The sequence below is a fragment of the Arachis hypogaea genome, chromosome 11, assembly GCF_003086295.3.
Source record: "Arachis hypogaea cultivar Tifrunner chromosome 11, arahy.Tifrunner.gnm2.J5K5, whole genome shotgun sequence".
NCBI lineage: Eukaryota > Viridiplantae > Streptophyta > Magnoliopsida > Fabales > Fabaceae > Arachis > Arachis hypogaea.
Genome location: NC_092046.1, coordinates 3,084,855 through 3,100,321, shown reverse-complemented (window position 1 = coordinate 3,100,321; position 15,467 = coordinate 3,084,855). Strand labels below are relative to the sequence as shown.

General features: G+C 28.1%; 1 protein-coding gene across 1 annotated transcript; it reads right to left on the bottom strand.

Moving 5' to 3' along the window:
* Positions 1–890: 890 nt before the first annotated feature.
* Positions 891–5,224, bottom strand: LOC112719893 (expansin-A8). Its single transcript, XM_025770625.3, has 3 exons — positions 4,294–5,224; positions 3,292–3,604; positions 891–1,752 (listed from the first exon to the last, which is right to left on the bottom strand). Exons 1-3 carry the CDS (start codon positions 4,445–4,447, stop codon positions 1,449–1,451), a joined length of 771 nt encoding a protein of 256 aa, XP_025626410.1. The 5' UTR covers positions 4,448–5,224; the 3' UTR covers positions 891–1,448.
* Positions 5,225–15,467: the final 10,243 nt, after the last annotated feature.

The window sequence follows — 15,467 nt, the reverse complement described above, 5'->3', positions numbered from 1 at the left end:
AAATTTATTTTATCCTAAATATCATCACTAAAAATAAAAAATAAAAAAATACATGAAGATTAGGTTGAAAAATAAAAAATATATGAAGATTGTGTTAGAATTTGTGAAGGTTAGGATAAGAAGTTAGAAATATATGAGGATTTCAATGGCAATATAATAGCGAGAAATATGTGCGGAAAAATGAAAAAAATTTGGTAAGCATAAGCCAGCTTTGAAAAGCTCCCTCCTAGGTGCTTTCAAAAGCACCCCTAACTTTTAAAAGCCGTAAGCACAAGCACTTGGGCTTTTTAATTTACCAAACGCAAAATAACGTGCTTATGCTTTTAAAAAGCACAAGCACCTCTTGAAAAAGCTTTACCAAACTCAGCCTAAGCTATACGACCTTCAATTCATGATCCTTGTAACAATGATAAGGGTATTAAACAAGCCTTTCACGTTTTCTAATTCTTGGAATGGTAATAAATGAATTAAAGAAAATAAAAATTAAAGTCAATTAAAATTATTTAATGAATATTATTATTATTATTTTTTATTATTATTAGTCTTTATTATATTTTTAAATATAAAATTTAAATTATAAAAAAAATATTAAATAATAATTATAAGAATACCTAATATTTAGAGATATAATATTATAATATGATAAGTAAATTGATAGAAAAAATAAGATAAAAAATAGAAAATATTAATAAATATTATTAAATTATATAAATAAAATAAATTTTAAAAAATTTTGGCTAATTATGACCAAAAATTTTTTGTTATCAAACTTTTTCTTTTAGTTAGATATTCTATAATAATAGTCAATGAATCATTTTATATTCTAAGAATATATATCCAAAACTTGACATAGTAAAATAATAATAATTTTTCATAATAAGAAATACTAGTATCAAATAAGACACATAATTAAATTAAATTTTGAAATCTCTTTGCTACAAATAAAACAAGCAAAAGATACATCTCTTAAAGGAAGAGTATCACAATAATACTCAAATTACATATAAACTCTTCACATATATAACATCCATATCTTATATATGAGAAAGAGACCAGCGGGTGCTATATGAACACCTCAGCTATTTTTGCAGACCAATAAAATAAAAACACTGGCCTTTCATAATCCCAATTACAAACTTATATATATGAATTAATTCCTGTAATGACATTCTTTTGGGTATGTCATTAAGGAACTTAATTTAGGAAACAAATTTTATATACTTATTTTAGCTTGTAAATACATATTTTTTATTTTTAGATATAGGATATAAAATTCATTTTATGTGAATTGAATATCTCATCTAAAAATTAAAAATATGTGTTAATTTAATTTACGAGACAAAAATAAGTATAAATAATATATTTCCTTAAATCGTTAAGTATAGAAACTTCTTTTTTTTTTTTAATTTTTTTTACTAGACTAAACCCAAATTGAAAAAAAAAATAATCTAGAATTGGCTTCCTTGAAAGGTTTGACCAAACTGCCAATTAGATGGTGCCACGTTGAAGCTTGTGACAGTTCTACCGTCACTGGCGGTGACTTGGAATGAGAGGGTTTGACCATTGAGGTATGAGTTGCTTTGCCAATTTTGCCCCCAGTTTCTTGACATTGATTGCCACCCAGTTCTTGATCCTTTGATGGAAACTGAATGAACATCACCAGCACCTCCAACGTTTGTTACCAAAACTAGGTTGAAGTAAGAGTGGCCATTGATGGTGAATCTTATTCCTCCCTTCTTCATGCAAGGAACTCTATAGTCATAGTCATCACCAAATGATACTAAAGATTAGTTAGGTATGAGGGTAATAATGTAATTAACAATTAAATATAGATTTTAGAGTAAAATATATTTTTTGTCCTTGAAATTTGACAAAAATTTTAAAAATACTTGTAAGTTTTATTTTGTTCTAAAAATTTTCGATTTGCATTAAATATATTCTTTGCGGCTAATTTTTAAAAAAATTTAGGATCAATCCAATAACAATTTCATAAGAACAATCTTCAATTACAGCAAATCAAGCATAATTTTCGTGTATTTTTGTTAGATGAATGCTAAGTTTTTTAAAAAATTAGCCCTTAGTATATTTGATATAAATAAAAAAATTTTAGGACAAAATTAAAACAAAATAAAATTTAAAAATATTTTTAAATTTTTTATTAAATTTCAAGGACAAAAACAAAAATATATTTTATCCTAAATTTTATTAGGTTCCGAAATAGTTTTACATGAAAATTCAATTGAATATTTATTTATATTTGTGATTTTTTTTTTGTAATAAGTGACTATAATTAAGAAAAACATTTTCACTAATATGATAAATTGATAAAATTCTTTATAAATATTTTTGTAAACTTTTTTTATACCTTGACTATGTGTAAATTAAATTTGTTAGCTAAGAAATTATGCTATTCCTACCTTTTTAACTCAACATCAATTTTATGGTACCAAAGTTGGAACTAACTGTAGACAAGGTAGAAACTAAACTACACTAGTTTTATTAATAGGTCATGTTGTATTGGTACAAGATAATTTTATGGTACAAAATAATTCCTCCATCAACCTATAAGTTTCTCCTTTTTAAATGTTTTTACACCATGATTAATAATTATATTATTAACTATATATGATTAAGTATACCATAAATATGAGAAATTATATTAAATTATCATCTCTTTCTTCATTTTGTCTGACAGACTGAAAAATCCGCATAAACGGAAAAAAATAATAATCAATAATATTATATTTTTAAATAACATAATATTTTGTTCAAAGAAAAAAATGAAAAAAAAAAGTTTCTAACAATTATGAATGAAAAGAATTCAGATAAAAAATACTATAATTTATGAAAAAATAAACATGTTATGTGTACACAAAAAATCAACTATCGATATAAAATATGTTATATGCACGTAACTAGCATTCTTTAAAGAAAAATTGCTAACCGTTATTCTAAAAGTGCTTCTTAAATATTATTTATAATGAAAATTTTGGAAGTTTTTTTGTTGAATAAACATTAACACATTTGTATTTACTAGTAAGCAAGGTAGAGAAAATCGAAATTTTACATAAAATTGAAAAAGTAAAGTAAGAACGTAAAACGTAAAATTTTAACGAGATTTAAATCGTAAAATCGTCAGACTTAATATAAATTTCATAAAATCGATAGACTCATTTAAAATCATAATATCAAAAGATTTTAAGAGTTAAATCGAGATTCTAGATACTATGCTAGTAAGGGAATTAATGAAAGCTTAATTAAGAGCATAAGATAATTTGGACACTAACAAACCTTCTAAAAGCAACAGGCACAATTCCAGCCCTATATTCAGCAATTTGCAAGAATGCTGGCTCAGCCATATCAAAGTGCTGCAAAGGAGGGTTGCACCAACCACCATTGTTGTTGGGCAGAGCCGGGTTCGGCGGGCAGAAGTTGGTGGCCGTGACGATGATGGAAGCCGGCTTGCACCATCTTGGGTCATCATTACACTTCATCTCATAGCATGATCCACAGCTTAGTCCATTGTTGAACAAAGCAGTGCTTAATGCTGCTGTGTTTGTTCCATAACCTTGGCTATACAAATTCCCATATCCACAAGCACCTCCTATATAAAAAATAAAAAATAAAAATGGTAAATGCCAAACCAAAATGTAACATCTATAATGGATCCAATAGTTCATCTAGTTGAATTGCACTTATTATTATACTCTGTTTTTTTTTTTTTAATATTAACTATCACTTTCACTTTTCTAATTCATTGAAAAGTGAATATATTTAAATAAAATTATGTCTACATATATTGGTTTTTTAATAAATTCAATTTTTTTAAAAAATAATTGATTTTAAAAAATAGAAAATAGAATAAATAAAAAATTTACAAATGTATTAGGAAATAACATTTCACTATATTATCTATAATAATCTTTTTCTAATAATAAGTACGGAAAAATACTAAAAATATAATTATTTATGTGATTTTTTATCAGTTTAAACTTTTAGAATAAATAATTTTATAATATAATATCAAAACTTCTATAACCAAAAAAGTTTAGAATTTGATTCTTTATTTTCAAAAAAGAGAACGCGATGCTAAGATAAATATTAAAAAAAAAATTTATGCAAACACAAAAAGAAGCTACTATGTGAAAGAACATGTTAAGATTATTCAGGTGCATCTTTCTATCTGCTTAAACTTTTGAAATAAACGATTTTATAACAAATAAAACATGATTTACCAATTATTATTCAAATATACTAAGAAGAAAAGAAAAGAAAAAGAAGGTAAAAACTAACCCATTGTGCCAGAGGCATCACCACCACCATAGAAAGTGGCATGAGCACTCTCCCAACCACCATAGTCAGCTGTGGCACCTTGCATGATAATCATGTCAATGGAGAGAACAATGAGAAGAATCATTAGAGCCATTGAAAACTCTTGTTGTGGCATTCTCCTTTGTTCTAACTTCTAAGCCTTTGGTAAGAAACAGGGGAAGGTTCAAATTGTTGTTCCTTTCCTCTGCTCTGAGTTCTAATGTGTATGAGGGACCCCTATTTATAACTAACATTTTTTTGATAATTTAACATGTATTTAAGTGTGGGCGCCTTTTTTTTTATTTTTTCTTTTAACAACTTTTGTGTTGGAAAATTTCTAATATGTATGTAAATAACTAATTCGTCATATAAATTCTAAAGAACTAATTGAGGCTAATTTTTTAAAAAATGGACAAACATGGTGTGTTATCCACTATTATGGGTAGGTTAAGTTTTATTTTTTAATATATAAATAAAAAATTTAAAGATAAGATTTTATGGTAAAATTTTACAGGTACATAAATTAGAGGATCAAATTTATAATTTTAAAATGATAAAAAAATTATAAAATAACATCTAACTCTTAAATTTTTTATTTTAAAATAATAAAAAAAATTACAAACACAATTATGACCTTTAAATTTTTAATTTTTAAAATATAAAAAAAATCATAAACACAAATTTGATTTTTAAATTTTTTATACTCAAATATGACCCTTAGATTTTTTTTTTTTTTAATTATCCTCCACAATTTTGTGATACACTCCTCACTTTTATAATACAATAAAACGCACATTCTTCTCTAATATTAAAAATAAAAAGTGACTCATTGGTGTCATAATTTACATAGTTAAAAACTTCAAATATGATTTTTTTTTTTTTAAAAATAAATGAAGTGGAAACTTTTTTCTTCTTTTTATTCCAAAAAGCCATGGAAGAAGTGAACAAGTGCACATGCGGTGGTTCTAGTTGGTGTTTTCAACCGCTAAGCTGGTGGGCCATGGCCCCCCCACATGCATCTTCAACCATATTTCTTCCCATCCTTCTTAATATGCCAACATTATATTTTAAATTTTTATTTGTGTTATCCTGCTGCTACTCTTAATCCTTTTATATATAAATATGATATTAAGAATAAATTTGAAATTAATCAAGAATCCAAGAGAGTAAGTATCAAAATATTTTATTTTATAAATTAAATATAATGAAGGGCATTTTAAAAAAATTGGACACTAAACTATTCAAATATCTCTTTTTTATATAATAGATAAAAAAAGTTAAATACTAAAGATTAAAATTATTCTTTAATAAACTTTAAAGGTGAAAATTCATATGCAGCAGTTATTTTTATGTAAAATTAATATTTGAGAACCATTAAATGATTTGATAAATTTGACTAAATCATCATCTAATAGTTCTCAACTATCAATTCTTGAGTTTTTACTTTTTACCAATTTTAGATTGAATATTTGATTTTTTTTTTTTAAAGTTCACTTTAAAAAATATTAAAACGGATTGATCCTTCTGTAATTAGGAGTAATTTCTTATATAATGGGTTTAGGGTTTATTTATTCAATATATATTAAAAATTTTATTAAAATCACAAAAAATTAATCTATCTTACTGAAATAATTTTAAGAAATTTATAGAATGATAAATTTTACTAAAAACCAAAGTGTGTATTTAAAATTGATTGGGGGACCGTGGTTGGTCATTTTTAAATATTGGGGGCTAGTGTTAATTTATCATTCATTATGACTAAAAGCTGCAATTAATTGTAGAAACTAATGTTTATATTTTGTCCACATAATGTAAAAAAAAAAAAAAAGACTTATTTGTTTATGGCATTTATAACGAGCGCAATATTTTTTGTTATATGCCAAATTGCCGGTTTTTAAAAAATTATGAAGAAAATAAAAATTACACATGCATCAAACAGGAGTTATAATTTTTATTAGTAGGATAATTAAGTGCATTATCTAATCGAATATTCGTAGGCAAATTTCATTTTGAGCATGGAAAATATCCAACGACCAAATGACAATACTCTCAAAAAATAATAAAAAATATGGAATAATTTGAAAGAAATAAAAAAGAAAAATTAGAGTTTGGATATTGAAATGTGTAGGGTCTTAAGGAGTATCTTTAGCACATGGAGCTGAAGAGTATCATATATTATTATATATGTATGTATCATTGGCAAAATCAATATCAAAAGCAGAAACATGTAAGAACATTTTTCATGACATGATTCATCTCCCTTTTCCAGTAACCCAAGGTTCAAGAAAGGTTGTGGATTTTATAGTATCTTGAAGAAAAACATTATGAGATTAAATAATATTAAGTTTTATATTGTGTAAAATAAAAAAATTGATAGTCCTTATAAATAGGGGTGGCAATATGTACCCTGCCTGCGGGTATCCAACCCGACCTCACCCGATCGGGTAGGGTTGCCAATCCGATCCGTAGCGGATAGGGTAGGGTGCGGGTAGGGTTCTCGTGCGGGTTGGGTAGGATGCGGGTTGAGTCTCAACCCTACCCGATCAACTCGTACTTTATATATGTTTATGTTATATACTTATATAAAAATATGTTTTAAGTGGATGTTAAATCAAAGACCTTTTACCACTAAATACAAAAGATCCTTAATCACTAAAAGAAAATCATTAATTGATAATTTAATATTTTTTTTACATAAAAATCAGTTCTATTTTAATTATCATCAAGTTATATAATAATGTTGTATATTTTTTGTAATCTGCGGATAGAATCGGATATCCACGGATTAAGAGTGGGTAGGGTTAGGGTTAGGATATTCTCAACCCGCGAATAGGATAGGATTGAGTTTATATAAAAATCTCAACCTGTGAGTAGGGTTAGGATTAGATCCAAACCCTACCATATTCTACCCATTGTCACCCCTACTTATAAATGTGAAACAATCTTTATTTTCTGAGTTAACTAATAAATCGGAGTAAGCTAGAGCTACTTAATTTTTTTATAAATAATGATGTTCGATGTTCGATTCTATTTAATAATTTTTTATCTGTATAATTTATAAACATAGCCGTTACATTAGAAACTTATATATATTATATATGAATTATCTCTCTAAAAATATAATGTCCATTAAAGTTAAAATCATTTGTTTTGTACTTTCTACATACGTAAACAAAAATTTTACAATTATATACTTAGTAACATTAGACTTATGTAAAATTTAATATAAATAATTGTCACTACGTATTGTTAAATTAAATTAATAAAATAAATTTCTGCAGAGTTTATGGGATGAAGATTAATGTGAAAAAATCTAAAGCGCTATACTCCAGGAATGTTTCAGCGACAAGAAAAGAGATTTTCACTAAAGTTTCTTCCATCAGATTCGTCCAGAATTTGGACAAGTATTTAAGGGTGAACCTTAATCACTCTCGGGTGACACGCGCAATTTTTAACGATGTTTTGGACAAGATTCGGGGAAGACTAGCCAACTGGAAAGGGAGATTGCTTAATAAGGCATGCAGACTCTGTTTGCTCAACTCGGTAGTGACTGCGATTCCTACTTATCGCATGCAAGTATCTCTCTTCCCTAAAGGGGTAACTAATAAGATAGAATCCATGATGCGAAACTTTCTATGGAAGGGTCAAGCTGATGGTAGAGGCCTGAATCTAATTAACTGGAAAGTATTGGTCACTCTTAAGAAGTTTGGAGGTCTGGAAATTAGAGATCTTTTTTGTGCCAATATTGCTCTTCTTGAAAAACTAGTTTGGCAACTTTTTCACCATCCCGACAAGCTATGGGTTCAACTGTTGACGGAGAAATACCATTCTTCTAAGGATGATTGTTTTAGTCAGTCTCGAGGAAGGGGATCTTATGTTTGGAAGAGTATATGTCGAGTTTGGGATATCCTGAAGGAAGGTTTTAGTTGGTGCATTGGGGATTTGGAACAGAACTTTTGGTTTTCTAAATGGAGAAGAGAGGGGCGACTGTGTCAGGAGATGGATTATGTTCACATTTCTGATTCGGATCTCAGGATCTTGGACCTTTGTTCATCTGAACAGTGGAACCTTGAGAATATCTATTCTCCTCTGAATCAGTCTCTGCAGAGCAACATTAACTCTTACAACCCAGATGTTCAAGCTGGTTCAGAGGTCGGTTGGTGTTGGACTGGTGCGGCCTCAAAGGTTTATGATGCTCATAGTGGTTATTTGTGGCTCAGTAAGAAGATGTTTAGTTGGGAGGACAAGGGTAATTGGTTTTGGCTTTGGCGTCAACATGTTCCGGAAAAGCACAAATTTTTGGCCTGTCTATGTCTTCGGGAGGCTCTTCCTACTGCTGCATTTCGTTTTAGGAGGGGCATTTCGCACACGGATAGCTGTCCACGATGTTTCTCAGGTCAGGAATCGGTTTTACATTGTATTCGGGATTGTCCAAAAGCCCAACTTGTTTGGCAAGCTTTAGGGATCTCCGATCAACCAGTGGATTTGATGAGTTGGTTCTTACATAATAGCAAACAGCGCCCCTTCAGATTCTTTTTTGGTCTCTGGTGGATTTGGTGTTCGAGAAATAACGAGATCTTTCATCCTCACGAGCATTGGACCACAAACAAGGTGATTGGTATGGCTTTGTCCTTAGAAAAGGATCTCCGAAATATTTTTGAGTTGCAACGACTATCTATCCCCTCAACCATTAGTGGCTCTTGGATTCCCCCCTCAATGGGTACCTTTAAGATTAATTATGATGCTAGCTATCATGGCAATGGTGCTCGAGTTGGTTTTGCTTGTGTTAGTAGAGATTGGAAGGGAAGGTGGCAACGAGGTTGTTTGGGAACAATTGAGAGTCGTAGCATTTTGCAAGGAGAGTTGTTTGCTATTTGGAGAGGCTTTCTTTTAGCATGGGACTCGGGACAAAGAGACATTATATGTGAGACAGACTGTGTGGAGGCTTTTACTATTGTCAATAATTTACAAGATTGCTCTGGATTTATTGATCCTTTGGTGTTAAAAATTCGAGATATCATATCTTGGAAATGACGTGCTGATCTTTGGTTGATCTTGAGAAATGCAAATATAGTAGCAGACATCATGGCAAAGAATGCAATGAGGACTATTTCTCCCCAAGTGGAGCTTCCATTGCCTTGGAAGGAGTTTAAGAGTAGTATTCAGCGGGACTGTCTTTTTTAAGCAGTTTCTTATTTTTTTTTTCTTTCTTAGTTTTTGTTTATTTTCTTTTAAGTCACCAAAATAAATTAATAAAATAAATATATATAAAAAATTATGATCGATATAATTATTTTTCCTAAATTAACTAAAATAACCTTTGCCACTTATTAACTAAGAAATAATCGGCGGCATACTCATCAATTAACTTAACGATTTATATATTGTTTTATATAATAATAAAGTGTTTGGTTAATAATTTATTAGGTATAAGTGTATAACAGCCTTGCTTTTCATTTGGATTATTAGGTGTGCGTTGTGGCTGGGCTTGACACATGCAAAGATAATCCTCGTGTGTATGAAATAAATAATACTAATTACGTGACCTTGCTTGCCCTATTTTCTTTTATTATTGTTTTAATGATTGCTGTTAGAGTAATGTTTGATCTTTTAAAATTGGTTATTGGTTGTTGCATATATCACAATCACCAATTCATTATGTATATATCTGATATATATCCCCCAACCCCACCCTATCAAAAGAAAAAGAAAAGAAAAGAAAAAGGATAATTCATGATAATAATGTAATTTGAGACACAAAAATAATGTGGAATGGACAAATCATAACATAGAATCTTTTCTCAAATTAGTTCTCCTAAAAATTTAAATGAATTAAAGAATATATATATATATATATATATATTTTTTTTTTAACATACGTTTTTTAGGTAATTTTTTTTTTGAGTTTGTGTAATAAATTTTTTATATTTTTTTTAGAGTCAACAAAGATTGAAATTTTTGAATTATAGAATTTTTTTTTACCATAATATAAAATTATTTCAACTAAAATTTAAGTTAGTAGAAAGAACCATATAAATAATTATATTTTTAATAGAGTTGTACATTTTTTGTAATATATATTTTTTTATGTAAAAAAAAATATTCAAGAATTTACTAACCATGCATGAGTGGAATTATATAAAATTAGTTAAAACATAAAATTAGTTAAAGTGATAAATGGACAATTTTTCCTGTTTCGTTTATTTCCCACCTTCTTTGGGACAATTACTACTTTCTTGGTTTTTCTAACTGCCAACGAAATTTAACTTATATAAATAATGATGCCATTTAGTACATAGCAAATTGAATTTAGTCCATATGTAATTTTATAAACATTTCTAGCACCTTGTATTTTTTATCTCTATATCTGACTAAAATGTTTCACGGAGATGCTACTATTGTTCTTGTGATAAAAAAAAAAAAAAAAAACTAAAATAGAAATCCGGGGGAGGGAAGATATATGATAGGATCTCCATTATTTCAAATTAAATAACAAAAAAAAAAGGAGAATAAAATGATCATTGTTTTCTCGTGTGTGTGTGCGTGTATATATAATATCTTGAATTTTGAAAAAGTTCTTACTATTAAAATAACTAATAAATTAAATTTGTATTATGACACTTGGGATGGGGGCATGGGGCAGATATTGTTGATAATTTTTGGTGAGGGCTAAAATGTTTGAAGAAGGTAGAGAAAATCGAGATTTTACGTAAAATTGAAAAAGTAAATTAAGAATGTAAAACGTAAAATTTTAACAAAATTTAAATCGTAAAATTGTCAGACTTAGTATAAATTTTGTAAAATTGATAGATTTATTTAAAATTGTAATATCAAAAGATTTTAAGAGTTAAATCGAGATTCTAACTCCTATGGTTTGAAGTTAGGTCACATGCAATACAATGGCTAAAAGCTAGTAATAATAAATATGGTTCACATTTGAAACCCTAATTAACTTGCCTAACACACCGAGCAATATGAAAAATTAAATAAATAAGTAAAGAAAAAGAATAGCATTGAATATTTAATATCAATCTCATTTCTCCTTCTTTTAGTTTTAATGTTTTTAGGATAATCTATATATATGGACAAAGGGGGGAAATTTTCTATTTTCACGAGTTGGGGAAACACACATTAAAGGAGTTTGAGGTTAGAAGGAAATAAAATAAAGTAAAAATAATGACTTTTGCATACCCAAACACTACAAGGGAGGCGCGAATTGGCGGTGATTTTTTTTTTATTAACCGCCGCAAAATCAAATGCCGGCGATTAACTGGACCGCCATGGATATAGGCGTTGGGATTGGGTTTGGCGGCGGTTTCCAGCAATCGCTGGTATCATCGCCGCTAAATCAAAATTTTGCGGCACACCAATAGAAAACCGCCACCAAATGAGACAGACACAGTTTGCTTCATAGTTACCGGCGGTTTCCAAACCGCCGCTATGTTTTAGTTGTTTTCGAATGGACGCGATTTTCGCGGCGATTCTAAAATACCCGCAAAATAAAATTCAGATTATGAAAATTGTTTACTAAAATTATTTGTTTAGTTTTTTATCCTTTAATTAATTTATCCTAGTGAACTCATTTGATTATATATTTTTAAGAAATATATGGATTTGGGTCTTTTTGTAAAGAAAAAAAATTATGTTAAAGAATCATCAAAATAAGAGAAGAAGATCTTTAACTTTAGTGGAAATAGATAAAATAACTTGTCATCAAATAATTGTTTTTTCAATTTGTTTTTTATTTTTTGGTAATGGACTAATTATATAATATACCTCAAAACTAAACTAATTCAACTAAGTGAGCTTTTGTCGTTCAATGACAATTAATCTTTAATATTGATTATTAGCTCATCATTAGTTTAGCTAATCACCACTCCATTGGAAGAGATGTCAATAACGACAGAGTCTCGTCTGGGAAATTTTCCAACCCAAAAAAAAAAAAAAAGTTGTAAAAAATTCCCTTAAAATACAAAGTTATATTGTAACTTGTATATGGTTAGGTGCATGTTATGATGGAAAGTCTAAATAATGAAGAGATGAAGAATTTTTCTCATGAGTGAATGAATGAGTATTATATGAAATAGAAAATTTTTTAAATGTTTTTGAAATATTAGTGTTTCATTCATTTTAACCGTTAATTTTAATTAATTATATATTTTTTATAATTAAAATCAACAATTAAAAATGTCATTTGTAGTATTGTTATTCGTTATTTGATCCTATTTTTTGGTTATGTTATTTTATTGGTTCATTGCCATGTAAGCTAGAATAATATTGCTTTCTTAAAGTAGCTTTTTCCTTAAGGTAATTAGGTAACTAATTTGCGAGATTAAGAGCCTATATTTATATATCTTTATTGGGAGCCATTTAGATAAAGATGTCAAAAACGTTTTTTTTTTTTTAAAAATATTTTTTAATAATTAAAATTTAACACATATAACCAGTTAAATTGTGTTATTTTTATTAAAATTAGACAGGATAAATCAGTTTTGTTGAAAAACTAATAAATTAATTTTAAATTAGTCTATATATATATATATTTTTTTTTTTAAAAACTCTAAATCTTAACTCTATGACGGTAAAAAAAAAGGGTTAGAATTTAAAATTTTCAAAATTAATATATATAATAGGAGTATTTTAGTCATTTTTTATAATAAGAATATTTTAGTCATTTTCTATAAAAAATAATATTAATTTAGACTAATTCAAAATTTAATTTACTATTTTTTTGATCAAATTAATTTGTTTGGTCTAATTTTAACAAAAATTAACACGATTTAATTGATTATACGTGTTAAATTTTAATTATTAAAAAATATTAAATAAATAATTTTAAAATCTTTATCTGAATGACTCCCTTATCAAAAACACATGCATATAGTATTCTAGGTGTCCAACATTTAAATCAATATTAATTTACTCTTTCTATTTTTACATTAAAAATGTTGGTCTCTAGTACTTTTTTTTAAATAAATAATAAAAAAATAAAATTATATAATGATGGGTAGACTTATAGAATTCGATTATGATTAGAAGTCTAGAATTTTAAATTGAAGATTAAAGCAATTGGTAATTAAGTACTAAAGATTAAAAACATTGTTCTTTTTCAATTAATTTGATTCCAATAAGCCACAAAGGTAAAGTTCTTCAATTAGCTATATAATATTATATTAAATTTTAAATTAACAAGTCTCATAAAAAAATTTAAGAGAACAATGAAGGGAACAAATTCATTTGAAGTGATAATTTTTTTTTTCTAATAAATACTTCTTTCTCACTCCAAATAAAATAAATTTTTGGCGAACACGGTACAATGAAAGTTATTGCACAGCAATAATGCTACAAAAAACAGGTTCAGACCAATAACTGAATAACATACATGGGAGCTTCCTCACATCTCTATCAAACTGATTTTTATCTATTTTTAATGAATAATGTCAACTTTATTCCCATGATATATAAGGATAAGCTAGGTAAAAAACAGAGGTGGAAAAAAAAACCTTACATTCAGTCTCATTATTACCATGACCAAGAATCAGAAGTAGCCATTTTTTATGTGCTTTTTTATTATTATTATTGTTCGTCACCTGGTGATCTCAGGTGTTCGACGAGTCAGATGATGGTGAAGAGATGAGAGGGTGAGACTCTGAAGTAGCTTGGAGTGGGTTCCTGGTCTAGGCTGGAGGCTGGCGAAACCGGTGGTTGAACGGTTAAGAGGGGGTGGCCACCTGCAAGGACACTCCGACGATCAAGTCAGTGTCCGTACGAAATGATTGCCAAATTAGTTAAGGTGATGTGTATCTCTAAGGAAGTGCTGACTTCTCCCTTTATATACTGTGCTGGGCGGATCCAAAAATGATCTAGCCCACTGGCCAAAATGCTTATGAGCTGTCCTTGTCCACGTGGGAGGAGTAGGTCGTTTCGGACTTCGAATCGGGACTTTGGGTGTTGTTCTGAGGAAGCCGACCTGACCGATTTGCTAGGCGTGGTGCGCTGGGTCGGGCAGGTGGTGAAGTCGGACGTCGACCAGGTCGAGTGCTGAGAACCGACCCGTTGGATTTTCCTTATGAGGGATAATTTGGGCCTGGGTCAGGAGTGGTATCCCGACCCGGCGACTAGTTGGACTGAACTTGTAATGGTCCGTAACAATTATTATTATTAATAACAAATAAGAAAATTATAATCCTAAAGCAAACTCCATTTATAATGTGAAGCAGCATGATCAAATTGGAAAAACTTGGACATCTCCAATAAATTTTCTCTCTTATTGTTATATAATTGAGACATCAATTACTTATTCATGTTGATATAATGATTCCAGCTATTTCAAAATTTTAACTTAAATTTTCAGCTCTCCTAACCACTTAAATTCTTGTGACTTAAAAAGGCTCCAGTTCTTTTATGATTCTATATTTATTGTTGGATTTAATTTTATTTTTTTAGTAGTGTTATTTATTACTAAAATTGCTACTGTTATATATTTTTTTATTCTCTTTTTCACAATTCCTTTTAGAAGAAAATAGGGATATGTAGGTAGTAAAAGTTGAAAATTGAAATATATATTTAAAAAATTTTTAGATTGAGTTTTTCTTATTATGTTGATAATGGTTGTTTTGAGGTATACCTGAAATGAATTATAAGTAAATGGATTTTTGTGAAAATATTAAAGATAGTAATGAAGGTATCTGAAGTGACTTTATTTGAGAAAAAATTATAGATATTATTTTTTATTATTAAACTTCATATTTTGATGACTTAAATAGGTGATCAATATCAAAATTCACCTAAATAATTTTTATTTACCAGAAAGTTCTTTATCGACCCAATTTGAATTGTCTTATTTTTAAACATTATATAATCACATCAAAATAATTAATTAGTATGCTTTTGGATAATGCTTATTTCACATCAAATTTTGTATCTATTTGAGACACTTATTGAATTTATTAAAGAAAAAATAAATAAAATATGAGATTCAAAATTTATTTTTTACAGTATTTTTTATTCTTAACAAATTAAAAATTAATTTATTATAAATCAAAACTTTATTTAAAAATTTGTTATTAACCAATAATTATTACATATATAAAATAAAATTTAAATTTCCGTTACTTAAACAAATTAATTAACTCTCATCCAAATTGATTATATAG